At 52.3% G+C, this 13799-nt stretch overlaps 1 protein-coding gene across 1 annotated transcript in view; it reads right to left on the bottom strand.

The window, feature by feature from the left end:
* JADE2 (jade family PHD finger 2) overlaps nucleotides 1-10320 on the bottom strand; it is a 78221-nt gene extending 67901 nt beyond the window's left edge. Inside the window, exons 1-2 of the mRNA XM_009890910.1 lie at nucleotides 10263-10320; nucleotides 7156-7241 (exon numbers count right to left, since the gene is read on the bottom strand). Coding sequence (XP_009889212.1) covers nucleotides 7156-7241; nucleotides 10263-10320 — 144 coding nt within the window. The remainder of the gene's footprint in view (nucleotides 1-7155; nucleotides 7242-10262) is intronic.
* Nucleotides 10321-13799: the final 3479 nt, after the last annotated feature.

The following is a 13799-nucleotide window of genomic DNA, read 5'->3' as shown; positions in this document are numbered from 1 at the left end:
ATTACACATATTCCCCCCATTGGCACAACAGCCGACCTCAGGGCTTTTAGACCTTGCCCTTGGGGCAGAGGGGCGAGCTCCCAACACTGGGATGGGATGCGCATGTTGTTCGTAGACGTCAATGCTCGTGTCCCCAAAGTTTTAGCAAAAATAAAACTTTCCAAAAGCGCTCCAACGCTGCAAAGCACTGGTAAAAACTGTAAGAGAAAAAGCCCATCGTTCAAAATCAAGGGCACGCTGGAAAGCGCCACGTGCTCGCTGGGGAGAGGGCGGGCAGGAAAGGTGGGAAGGGACTGTCCCACAGCCTGCATCCCAAATCTCACACTGGAATCCGTTCCCTCCTTTCACCCGACCAATCCACGGTCCTCCCCCGACGCCCCCTCGCATCCACCGCCACCGCCGTGCGGGGTCTCGCACCGACGGCCCCTCTGAAGCACACAGAGCATCGCTCCGGGCCACCGCACCAGGGACGCGGGAGCGTTTTCTGACACCGAGAGAACAGGTTTTCTTTAGGTTTTGGTTCAACACCCTTTTTCCCACCACGCTGGCAGCCGTATCCCACATACCCCCCCGGCCATAACCCCCTTCCTCCATCCAGCCCGGGAGCAGGGGCGTCCCCGGCTGCGTTGCTGCAGGGCTCCCTCCTCGTTTCCAGCCAGCGCTATTAGCCCTTCACTCTCTCAAGCATAAAATTGTTTGTTGTAGCTCATGAGTCACAAGGATTTTTAGAGAAAGAGAAAACAACGGGAACAATGGGAGCCCTGGGAATAGTTTTGGGTTGTACAAACTGTCTTCGCATCAGCTTGAGCCCTCGGCTGCCCGGCCCCGCTCCCCTCCTGTCCTCTCCCCCCCCCCCCCAGCCCCGTTTCCCTGCCTTTATAGCATGTTTTTCCAGGTTTTTCCAAACCGAGACGAGCGGCAATATTCGGTAGCAAGGCTCCGAAACGCGGCAGTGCCTGGTGTGTGTTTGTAAGCAGCGATATTATCTGCCTGGGGAGGGGGGGGAATAAATACTTACTCTCATGTTCATTTGGGAGCCAGCCTGCTATCGCTTCATCTAGTCTTGCTTCCTCTCGAAATGCTGAATGTTAAAGATTCAATGAACAACAGAAATTTAAAATAGGAACAAGAAGCGTTTCTGCCTGGCCCTTCTCAGCATTCAGAAGACAATGGTATTAATCTGTTATCCCCGCGCTGGCTTGGGAAAAGTAACAAAGCCACCGCAGTCAAACCTTTCAACAGAGAGGGATTTTTCTCCTCATCCAGCCCGGTAAAAGCATGTCCAGTCTTGCTCGACCATCCTCATAAAAGCCCTTCTTCAAGCATGGAGAGCCCAGGGACTAAATTCACACCGCACTGGGCCTTTATATACCTATCGCTGGGGAAAAAAAACCAAGATCTAATGCACGAGGAATGACTTTTTAGAAGGGAAACAGTGATGCTTGCTAAAAGGGTTAAATCCTTGTAAAGAGATATAAAAAGACATCTTTCAAAGCGCGGAAGTAGTATCTAAACAAGGCAAGCAGAAAATAATGTAAATTGTATAAATTTGTGGTTTCCCACTTCATCTCGAGCCCTGCCTGCAGTTGCGGTCCCCTCGTCTCCAGAAAATCCGGGATGAAGGAGGAGGGTGATGAGGATGGCCAGGGAGATGAGCAGAGGAGAGTGGAGACCGCGCGGGGCTCTTCAGCTTCGAAAAGGAGCGGCTGGAGGGACGTCAGGCAGATGGTTTGCACAAAAAAAAACAGTGGGTTTTTTTCCCCCCACAATATATTCTAGTGGTGCAACTCATCACAGGGTAGCGTTTTGGATCCCAAATAGCTCAGGAGCTCATGACTGTGGAACGGGACCTGGGAGTCCTGGTGGACAACAGGATGCCCATGAGCCAGCAATGTGCCCTGGTGGCCAAGAAGGCCAATGGCATCCTGGGGGGCATCAAGAAGAGCATGGCCAGCAGGTCGAGGGAGGTCATCCTCCCCCTCTGCTCTGCGCTGGTGAGGCCACATCTGGAGCACTGGGTCCAGTTCGGGGCTCCCCGGGTCAAGAAGGACAGGGAACTGCTGGAGACGGTCCAGCAAAGGGCTACAGAGATGATGAGGGGACTGGAGCATCTCTCTTATGAGGAAAGGCTGAGGGTCTTTTTAGTCAGGAGAAGAGAAGACTGAGGGGAGATCTTATCAATACTTATAAATCCCCAAAGGGAGGGTGCCGGGGGGATGGGAACAGTCTGTCCTCAGTGGTGCCCAGTGACAGGACAAGAGGGAACGGGCACAATTGTGACCATGGGAAATTCCATCTCAACCCGAGGAGGGCCTTCTCTGCTGTGAGGGCGGCAGAGCAGTGGCAGAGGCTGCCCAGAGAGGTGGGGGAGTCTCCCCCTGAGCTCCAGAGGGACCTTCCCACCCCCACCAGTCTGGGATGCTGTGCCGAGCACCGCGGCTACAGCAGTGACTCAGAGGCAGCAGCCGAGGGAGTCCTCAGGCCGCCGATGGCAGGGAGCTGGCAGATAGAGCCGACGACTATCATTACACACTTGCCTTGTTCTTCTATTCTCTCCTTAGACGCTGACAACTGTTCCCTGTCAGGAACAGGAGAGAGGGTTTGATGACTGCAGTCTAACCAGCGCGGCTTGCGCTCCCATCCCCAGCAGCCCTATAGCCGGGGGCAGGATGGCACTAACGCGCCACTAAAAGAAGCAGAAATCCATAATTTAAGCACATCTTCTTCCCCGCTGCAGATTCAGCATCCAAGACAGGGAGGACCAAAGCGAGCATCCCCCCTCCCTCCAGCTCCCGGTGTGGGAAACACCACCAGCATCTCCTCGCAGGGCTCCTCGGCCGGCGGCGCCCCGGGGATGGGTACCGGCCACCACGCTCCATTTGAAACCAGGTTCAGAGGCAAACGAGCTTTTACGAGATTAATTAAAATGACCAGATTGGTAGACTGCTATCACTGCAGACGCAAGAAGCCGCTGGCAGCTGCCCACATCCACCCTGCGCCTACGGGCAAAAGCAGGGCAGGAGAGCCATGCCCGTGCCCGGGGCACCGTCGGCATTGCAGCGGGGCTCTGCTCCGAGGTCTCTGCCACCCAGAGCGTGGGGCAGGGGAGGACGACCGTCACCTCTGCAAGGGAGGCAGGCGAGACGGAGGCCTGGTGCCTGGGACACGTCAGGAGAGAGCCCGGGCAGAGCCCCGTGACAGGCACAGATAAATATAATCACCCTCCCTGGCAATGGCCCCCTTCGCGGATGTTTACAAACAGCTCAGTACTTTTCCATGTTAAGAAGCTTGTTTTTCCAGATGCCTTGTATCGGGTGGTTTTTAATGTGTATAGTTAATCCCTTCTCACAGAGTCTTTCATAATAAACATCACCCCCTGACCCGGCTAACAACTATGTAACACTAATGCTTCTGATTTTTCTTATCTCCTGCCCAGGGTTGTCAGGGGGAATGCAGACAGCAGCTCCCACGGAAACACGGACACCGCTTCAAGAAGGGCAGGAGGGCTCAGCGGTTCCCCACGCACGCAAACCCCCACCGCTCCCCCAGCCCAGCCTCCGGCATCACCAGCCCTCGGAATGTGCCTGGACCCCCTCCACCTGGACCAAGGTTCAGCTCTTGATAAAGCTACGAGCCACGTGTCAACCTGGAGTTTTGAGTTACTGTTTGAAAAGGCTTCTCCAGCCCCAAAATGTTTGGGGCAGACTGACTGGGAGGGTTCAACATCTGATAATACATTCATAGAATCACAGAATGGTTTAGGTTGGAAGGGACCTTGAAGATCATCTCGTTCCAAACCCCCTGCCCTGGGCAGGGACACCTCCCACCAGCCCAGGTTGCTCCAAGCCCCATCCAACCTGGCCTTGAACACCTCCTCCAGGGATGGGATTCATCACACTCTCCGTGTCACCCTCTCGTGGTTTCCATCCTCAGTGAGATGGAAAGGGACCGCAAAGAGAAAGGTACTTCAGTACTTCACATGAAGTAGGTTTGACAGTGGGGTGGTTTGTGTTTTACACTTTTTGGTACTTGCTCCAGCAGGACACAATGTCCATCCCAGTCCATGCCAGAAATCCCCTGGGACGTGCCAAACCTCCAGCATTTCACAGATGACTGGCAGAGGACCCAGAGCATGGACCAGACATGTTCACAGGTGCTCACAGTAAGAGAAGTTGGGTTACTCGTGGAAAAGTGTGGAAGATGCTGTTGTAGAGGAAATCCATAAATCAGCGCTCACCGGAGTGAGCTCCAAACCATTACCTGTACACTGCTACAGGTCTCGGACCTGCTGCACGGGGCAATCCTACATCCAACCCCAGGGACACTCCACACTCTCCTGACCCCTGGGTTTCATCCGGATTCTAGCAGACCCGGGTGCCAGCAGCCGCAGGGGAGATGCAGGGTAAGAGGAGTAAAGCCGAGATCTGGACCGGTCCCATCTGCTCAGGTTCCCACCACGCTCTTGTAAAAGATGGTTTGTCAGCTCAAGCATCCTGGCCAAACTCCAACTTGAGTAATTACACACGGCCTCCCCAAATTCCCCTGGAGTTTCAATTCAAATACGCCACCGGGGTTCACTTTCTGTCCCAACTGTTGCTAAGCTGGGCACTGTTAAGCTTTTGCTCCACTCTATTTGTTCCAGAGCTACATTTCACTGAGAACCATCCTCTGGGCATAACAGAGCATGAAGCAGAGGGATGAGCCTGGCCTCCGCGGTCCCACATCTGACGTCTCCTCGGGTGCCGTGAACGAAGATCCAGCTTTCACTCCAGCTGCTGTAGAGCAGTGAAACTTGCATCTGGGTCTACAGGTCCTTCACGAAGCGCAGAAGCATTTTCACTTGGAGTCTCGGCTTGGATTTATATCCAGGAACTTCATTAGCAGCCAGGCAACCTCCTAGCTGGCTGATAAAGCTCCCTCATATTAAAGACCAAAGCGCGTCTGTACCAGTGATGCAGAAAGAGATCCCCCGATGCAGGCTCTTCTGGAGGAGGATTTTACTGGGCAGGAGCAGGGTGGCACATGTGGCACTGCCAGTGACGCTGAGTCACGTCCTGGCACATCTCACCAGGTTTAACGCCGGGTATTTCCGCGGGGCTCCTGAAGGCACCTACACGGCCAATCTCACACCGTTACAGACACGTCGGGCACAGAGATGGGCGGTTATGTCAGAGAGGGGCTAACGGTGTCCAAGGAGGAGGAGATGCCCCACATGCTCCACTTTCTCAATGGAGGATTCAGGTGATAAAATACACCCCCTCACCCACATCGAGAGACCCCGCTATAACCAAAAAATGACATTACCAGCCCTAACGCACAACTTTCCAACAACCTTGTCAGCAGCCAGCGACATCTGTACCCCTGGTGCTTTGCTCTCTGGAGTGTTTCCAATTACCTCAGCTGGTAAAAACAGCTTTCCAGCCCCTCTCTTTACCCGAGGCACAAGCAACTCCGACTTTTTAAGTCTCTGACCACTGCCAACACGTTAGATACATCAATGTAAATCTGTCACAGCGATAAGAACTAAGCGCAGCTGTAATTCAGGCAGTGACCACAGGAAAACCTCAAAATCTCTACTCGGCTTGATGCAAAGGGAGGATGTTAGAGAGCTTTGTGCTTACCGGGCCACAGCCTCAGGAGAAGCGTTAATGTGGGGGCTCGGGAAGGAGTTTACAGCCTGCGAGACGGCATTAGCCGTGCCAGCTTCACCTGCTTCTAAACTTAGCTCTGTTTGACTCCGGACCTTGGTCCAGAGGAAAGGGAATGTGAGAACAATGTCCCTCTGGCTTTGCTCAGGCTGCTCTTGAAACGAAGATGACCACCGCTAAACACTGCAGTTGCTACAACAGCAGCTCATGCCTGGTATAGTTTCCACGTCTAGTGGAAACGTATCCGAGGCGCGGGAGGGAAAGCAGGGCACAGCATCGTCCCTTCCAGCCCGGTCCTCGGGGAAACGCCGCTCCTCCTGACCCCAGCCCAGACCCTGCACCGCAGAGCTGGCAGGGGTGAGCTGGGCATTGCCCCCCAGGGTGGGCAGCGCCGCCCGTACCAGCAAGGAGTGAGGGGAAAACCTTGCAACAAGGTCAGACGCCAACGGCCCGGCCATCCTGCCCTTGAGCCCCGTGACAGGAGGGAACCAACACGACATAATCTCCAACTCAGCTGTGCTGTCTCTCATTTCACGCCTCTCCATACCTCCCACTTACTCACCGGGAGGAACCTCCATGCCACCGAGCCACCCTCCCCTGGCATCAGTGCCATTAATGAAAGGGCAACCGGGTGGGCAGCCGAATCAGGGAACCTCAGCATGTAGCCATCGCGATACTGTAGGACCTCCCAATCCCACCAAACCCAACCTCTTCCCCATTGCATCAACAGGGATGAAGGGGGCACAAGGACCCTAAAGGAGTGGGCACAAGGACGTCAACGGAGTGGGCACAAGGACCCCAAAGCAGTGGGCACAAGGACATCAACGGAGTGGGCATAAGGACCCCAATGGAGTGGGCACAAGGACCCCAAAGGAGTGGGCACAAGGACCCCAAAGGAGTGGGCACAAGGACCCCAAAGGAGTGGGCACAAGGACCCCAAAGGAGTGGGCACAAGGACCCCAAAGGAGTGGGCACAAGGACCCCAAAGGAGTGGGCACAAGGACCCCAAAGGAGTGGGCACAAGGACCCCAAAGGAGTGGGCACAAGGACCCCAAAGGAGTGGGCACAAGGACCCCAAAGGAGTGGGCACAAGGACCCCAAAGGAGTGGGCACAAGGACCCCAAAGGAGTGGGCACAAGGACCCCAAAGGAGTGGGCACAAGGACCCCAAAGGAGTGGGCACAAGGACCCCAAAGCAGTGGGCACAAGGACATCAACGGAGTGGGCATAAGGACCCCAATGGAGTGGGCACAAGGACCTCCCCACCCTTCACCCAAGATGCCCACCATGTACCTCCACCCGCTCCATCCCAGCAGAGCTGAGCAGGAGGCTGAGGCTGACACCGCTGGCAGGAGCTGTTGCCCTGCAGGGCGGGCTCTGGTTTCTTGGAGGATGCCCTATCCCGGCACCCACAGCCAGCCGGGGGCACGCCGGTTGCCACCACAGCTGGGCAAGGATGGCCCCGGGGGAAAACTCTTCCTTTGGCAAAAGCCTAAATGCTCACATACCTCAGAGGGCTTCTTCTCCTTCTGGCGCGACCAGGTGGATTTGGTATTCGGAATTTTGGAGCATCTGGAGGCGGACGTGGTGTGACCTGCAATGAGGCAACAGAGACAGGTTACCTAGAAAAGAGGCAAATTTTTGTCCATACCTTTGCCACCAGCCCCACCGCTGCTACTACAGCCTCAGACAACACTTTGGGTCAACATTAGGAGGTGACATGGCATTATTTTTGCACACATCTCAGGGTACTTCACCAAAAGAGATTAACATCACTTTTCTGCTGCTAAAGATGATGAAAGAGGGACCTCTGAAATTTAAAACAACTGCTGTCAAATGCAGACATCAGAATTGCAAAGCCAAAGTCATGAGTAAAAATGGCTTCTAAGAGGGAACGAAACGGGGCTAACAGTCCCGGAATCAAGAATCTATTGGAATCAGAAATTTAGGAGATAAGACTAAAAATTTTCTATCAAGGATGCTTATAGACAAGCGTCTGAACTTGACGACTTCCTCTGCTCAAGGACTTCAGACCCCATGGTCAAAAATATTGACCAAATGGGGTAAAACTCCTCTGCCCGTGCCAGGACTAGTAACTTCCACGCCTGTGTGAGGTTCAGCATCTCGTGGGAACCGTGCAACAGGACACAGCAAGCAAATGCACTTTACAGTTTTCAGTAGTAAAAGAGTATTTGCTTTGGGATTTGGGATTACTTTACTCCGGGAGCATTATGAATGGACTCTCATCATCCTGACTGGAGCAGTATCATCACCACCGCTACCACCTCCACAAGGCGAGGGCAGCTGAAGCCTGAAATGTGCTGGGATCATTATGTTATTAATCTTTATTTCCAACTCATAGGTGCTATTATCACTCCTACTGCCACCAGTAAAAAAAAAAAAAGAAAAGAAAAAAAGGAAAAAGAAAAAGAAAAAAGAACAGCTGCATGTATTTAGTAATAATAAACTAATTACTGGAATCTTTTAATAATAATGATAATGGTTGGGGCTTTTGTATATCAGGATCCCTTCACCTTCCACAATATAAAAATGTTGTGCTGGGGGTGCAACAAACTGACTACCAATAGACCTATTTAACACCGATTCTATCCTTGGATGGCCAAATAGGAAGAAACACCACTTTGTACGTAAGCAAATGCCGAGCACAACAGATCCGTGCATGCCAGGACTTCAGAAGGGCTCTGAGCTCGCCCGAGGAACCGGGGCTGTCCCCAGTGCGGTGGGAGATGTCCCTCCCTCCGCCGGCTCAGGCAGTTGAGTCCCCCGTGAGCCGACAAATCTCCCATGCCTATTTTCGCTCACAGGGGAGGAGGCAGTGGTTCACCTTGCGCTGTTCACTCGATAAACCCACTTTCCTGTATCTCCTAAAACAAAGACCAGACTAGGTGGCATCGGTTCCCAAAGGACAACTGTTTTTCTTTCCGCCTGCGGCGTCAGGCTTGATGTCACTAAAGAGGGCTCCACCTAAACGCATTTTTTTTAATTATTCCAGTATGTAACAGGACTGAGAAAGCAAAGCCCTCCGGGATGCGCCGTGCTGCTCAAAGCATCGCAGCGGCAGCTCCGCAGTCGACACGGCGAGAGCGAGTCACTAATTTCCACCTCGCCCCCTCTTCTCAACCTACACCGCGGTGCTCCAACGAAGCAGACCGCGATAACGCGCCGCTACCATCCTTTCCTGGAGGAGGCATAAAAAAAGGAAGGTCGTCGCTTTGTTTACAATTATCCTTCAGGAGAGCATTTGTCAACAGCTTAACTATCACCTGCAGCATAAATATCCAAACCCAACAGAGATAAGACCACGTTGTTTAACGCCGCAATTCGAGGTGCAGCAGCCCGGCAGGGCAGAGCAGCCAGCTAGCGCGGCTCGGCTTGGGAGAGCCTTTTGAGCATCTGGGGATTAGGAGCCGGGAAGTTTGGAGCACAGCTTCCAAAACAAACCCCTTTCTGCGACGGAGATGTTTTATTTTACGAGAAGCCGGCGGCGTTGACAGAGCTCGCAACGCTTTCTATAGGCAGGGCTCAGCCCCCCAGAACACCCCCACAGCTCCAGCAGGATGGGGGTCCCCTCTGGCAGCCAAACAGGAGGTCCCCGTCAGCGGTAGCAGTGCAAACTCCGCTCAGGCTGACAATTTTTTTTGGCTAAAGCTGTGGGAACGGCAGCCAAACCCGGCAAGATCAGCCTTTCCATAACCCCCTGTAATCTCCCCATCATCCTGTTAGGAAAAGGCCCAGAAGTTGAGTGTCTTTAGCGAAGTCCCTTTCGCTCTCGGATATCCAGCAGCCAGATCCCGTAAAGTGTGGAGAGCAAATTCCCAGCACGGCCCAGACGAAATTACTGTGACATTCGTAAGAAACCAAGAGCTGAATTACTGAAATTCGTAGGAAAACTCCCGAGCCCAGACAAGGGATTAGAGGAGCGCCTGGAGGGGACTGAACACCGAGGCACTGCGGTATGTCTGCAGCCGGTGAAACCCTGGGACAAGTGGGAGAGGAGAGCGCTCTATTTATAGCCAAAATTCAGCACATTCGCACATGTTTATTGTTGAGCACATGCTTCTGTGCTTCCCTGAATGAGGATGAAGTGAGGTAGATGTCGAAAAGCAAGCGTGGGCTTGCAAGCTTTGCTGGCTTGAGCCTCATCCCTTTTCCCACATCACTCCTCAGCTCACAAGAAGGGAATAAGGCGGCTCCGGTTTTACCCTGACTCCAGTAAAAACTTCCTTTTCCCCCAGTACGACTCGCTCAAGAGCTAACTGGTCTCAAGCTGCAGCTCGCGGGAAAGGACAACTTGTCTGCAAAGGGTGTTTGCTTCGTTAGCGGCTTTGCAATCAGCAGCTCTCCCCGGCCCAGACTCCTCACACGAGGGAGACGCTCTCATCAGTTAAGAGGAGCCACAGCCGCGCGTTTAAATTGATATCAGCTTGTTGCTGCTTTTCTGACAAACCCAGCCCGGCGCACAATTCATTGTGCGGGAGACTTCCCAGTAAATGCAGCTTCCTCCGCTCTTTGCAAAGTAATTATTCAAGCGTTTTCCCTGCTGGAGGTGAATCGCTTAGTTATCTCGCTCAAAGCCTTGAATTAAAGGTCTTACTGTCAGTGGTGTCTGAGTTATCACTGCTGATCGAGTACTTGCGTCGTTTTTCTTCCATCTGTAACAAAAGAAATTGAACATTACACTTAAGTCCCAGGAAACTCATCTCCGCGCCAAATCGCTGTTATCTCCAAGTATCTGCACACCAGTTATCCCAGCACCAGCCAGCACTCACCCTCATGACAGACAACTACCCAGGGGCCTAAAAAAAGGAAGAGAACAATCCTCATACGGTTCGTTTTTAAAACTTTAAGGGTGTCAGTGTTTCTCTACCAGCTTTCCCCGGCTCTCAGGCGGGACAGTGAGTACATTTTGATCACTCAGCTTTGCATGGTGATTTGCCTATGCAGGACTCGCAACCAAATGGCCCTCCCTCTGCAAGAGCATCATCCCCACCGGAGGATGCTCCACCAGGGAGGATGCCCCACCACAGAGGATGCCCCACCACAGAGGATGCCCCACCGACGGGCACCACCACCGACCGTGGGGCTGTTGGGACAGGACAAAAGACAAAAACCCATCTGGGCTGCAAATTTGAGAAGTGCAGAGACAGAAGAATGGAAACTATGCGCCCTCTCAGTATGTCTGCAGGGGGAAGTCCGCGCACCCCGGAGCTGAAGAGTACCCCTCTGTACCATGAGACCGGGGTTTTACCCTCTGACTCATCTTCCCACTCAGGCGGTATCTACTTCTTTTAAGAGTTCTGGTGTACCCGTCACACAGCCAAGCCTGCACCGCGCTTCCCATCACAGCCGTGCAGCCCCCCCAGCACCGCAGCTCCTGGGGGGAAAGCAAGTGGCTTCTGCACGACTGCTGGGACTTCTCCATCCTCTCGGAGGCAAAACCACAGCAGCGGGTACCACCGCCACGATTAGGAGGCCAGGAGAGCCCATTTCAAGCTCGGCTGCCGATTTGTTTTGTGACTTTGAATAAGCCACAGAAGCGCTTCAAATCAGCGGGTTCTTCTGAACTCGCCCCTCGGGAACCGAGCACTCGGGAGCTGAAAGTCAAGTGCCTGTACCAGTAGATGCTACAGGAAGAAAAAAAAAGGAAGAAAGGAAGGAAGGAGGGAGAAAGGAAGGAAGGAGGGAGAAAGGAAAAAAGGAGGGAGAAAGGAAGGAAGGAGGGAGAAAGGAAGGAAGGAGGGAGAAAGGAAGGAAGGAGGGAGAAAGGAAGGAGGGAGGGAGAAAGGAAGGAGGGAGGGAGAAAGGAAGAAGGAAGGAGAAAGGAAGGAGGAAGGAGAAAGAAAGGAAGGAGAAAGGAAGGAGGAAGGAGAAAGAAAGGAAGGAGAAAGGAAGGAGGAAGGAGAAAGAAAGGAAGGAGAAAGGAAGGAGGAAGGAGAAAGAAAGGAAGGAGAAAGGAAGGAGGAAGGAGAAAGAAAGGAAGGAGAAAGGAAGGAGGAAGGAGAAAGGAAGGAAGGAGAAAGAAAGGAGAAAGGAAGGAGAAAGAAAGGAGAAAGAAAGGAGAAAGGAAAGAGAAAGGAAGGAGAAAGGAAGGAGGAAGGAGAAAGGAAGGAGGAAGGAGAAAGGAAGGAAGGAGAAAGGAAGGAGAAAGGAAAGAGAAAGGAAGGAGAAAGGAAGGAGAAAGGAAAGAGAAAGGAAAGAGAAAGGAAGGAGAAAGGAAGGAGAAAGGAAGGAGAAAGGAAAGAAGACAGAGAGGAGAGAGAGAGAGGAGAGAGAGAAAAGTTTTAACTTTTGAAGACCCAGTTTAGGCTGGTGGCTGATCAACGTGGCCCCCAACACAGGACTCTGGGCGCTCTGGATGGCAAGTGCTACCCATGGACCTGACAACTATCCGACAGGCTGTGAGCTAAAATACACCCGCAGGAAACAATGTTAATCTCCTGGATATCGTCCTAGTACTTTCTGAGATATTTTGTAAGAATCTAAGGGTGTTAACATGGCACAGACGCTACCGCTTCCACAAGTGCTAAGTGGGAAGGATAATAAACCCCCGGTTTAGCGCGGCTTGGCCACAGCAGGTACCAGCAGCACGCAGCCTGGGTAACCAGCTAGAGCATGCCATTGACCCCCCAACAACAGGAAAAGTTCCGTATAAACATATAAAACCCTCGCAACGCCTGTATTTTACAATATACCTGCGATGGTTTATCACAGCATCATAAGGGATAATACTACAAAGTATCATAAACATTTAACTATCAGTGTTGTGGTACGGCATTGCCCTGTCAAAACATGATTTAAAACGTTCCTTGAGAATATGGCAATATCAATACTTTCCCGCAGCAGTTCAAGGGGATACAGATGTTATTAAACCAGCCTTATTCCCAATAGCCATTAGATTTTGCTTGGGGAAAATGATATTGAAGACAGCTCTAACTGCAGTTTACTTACTTTTTTTTTTTTTTTTCCCCAGCAGAAATTCTACTGGAACATCTTAAATTGGTTCCTACTGGTTTGAAGTGGCAAACGGGCTTTTGGAGCGCAAAGCTGGAGCTATGCTTTTACTGATTCTGGAATTCCTCGTCACAGCGATTGACTAAGCCGAAGCCAATGGGGAAAAGAAACACCTGAGCCGAAGCAAAGGAACGCTACCCATAGCCGGGGGAATTTCCAGTGTTTCCCATCTTTGCCTTTACGGCAAGACAGCGTCACTGCCATCGCTCTCTTTCCCAGGGAGGGGAAAATGCGTATGATTAATGCACGGCACAGATGTCAGGACACAGGCTCTGATACCCACCTGAGAAGATGCACCGATCATCCCTCTAAGTGAACCTGGTCCCTGCATCCTGCTCCTGCCCTACACAACACACTTTTACACGCTCACTGTGTAACACTATGAATTTACATTCACGTACAGAAGCGCTTCACACTGCAGGTACAATAGTGGCACTACATCAGCAAATCATTTTGCCACTGTTTGGCAGGATCCAAGACAGCATCCTCTGAACCCAACTGCCTCCAACCGCTCTGAACGAAACTCTGGCTCGAGCAAAGTCTACACATCCCCGAGCACAGCAGCACTGAGAGGTAACCACCGCCTGTGTAGGGGATGGTGTTACCTCCAACTATGGCACACGACGTCCCTCGGGGGACTGTGTGCCTGAAGGGAGCAAAATTTGGGGCCGAAACCACAGAGCTCAATCAGATCTTTTCATAAAATGGTTAACTTCCCGGCGGTGCCATGAAGATGCTCTTTTCTGAGGGACTCATCTTCTTGAGCAGCCAAACCAGTAGTAAACCGCATGGCACTTAACAGAGGAATTTACTGTTAGAAGAAGGGTAATTGGGCCATTTCCCCATCCAGAGCACAGGGTTATAAAGTCTGATGGTGGCAGGGGGAGCCATGGGCTCCGACACCCCTCCTCCGGCACCCGGTGCAGGGGGACCCACTGCCCACATCCCTCCCACGGAGCAAAGGCTCGGGAGCAATTCGGTTGGTGTGCTACTAAGCAATTTCAAGTCTCTACAAAATACGGTCTCCGCTCCAAAATTAATCCTTTGTTTACATTAGAAGCTAATTTCACCTTTAACTGACCCATTCCCCGCATGGCATCATTATTACAGTCATAAACAA

Source organism: Charadrius vociferus, unplaced genomic scaffold, assembly GCF_000708025.1.
Source record: "Charadrius vociferus isolate BGI_N301 unplaced genomic scaffold, ASM70802v2 scaffold370, whole genome shotgun sequence".
Taxonomy (NCBI): Eukaryota; Metazoa; Chordata; class Aves; order Charadriiformes; family Charadriidae; genus Charadrius; species Charadrius vociferus.
This window is presented reverse-complemented; position numbering and strand designations above follow the sequence as displayed.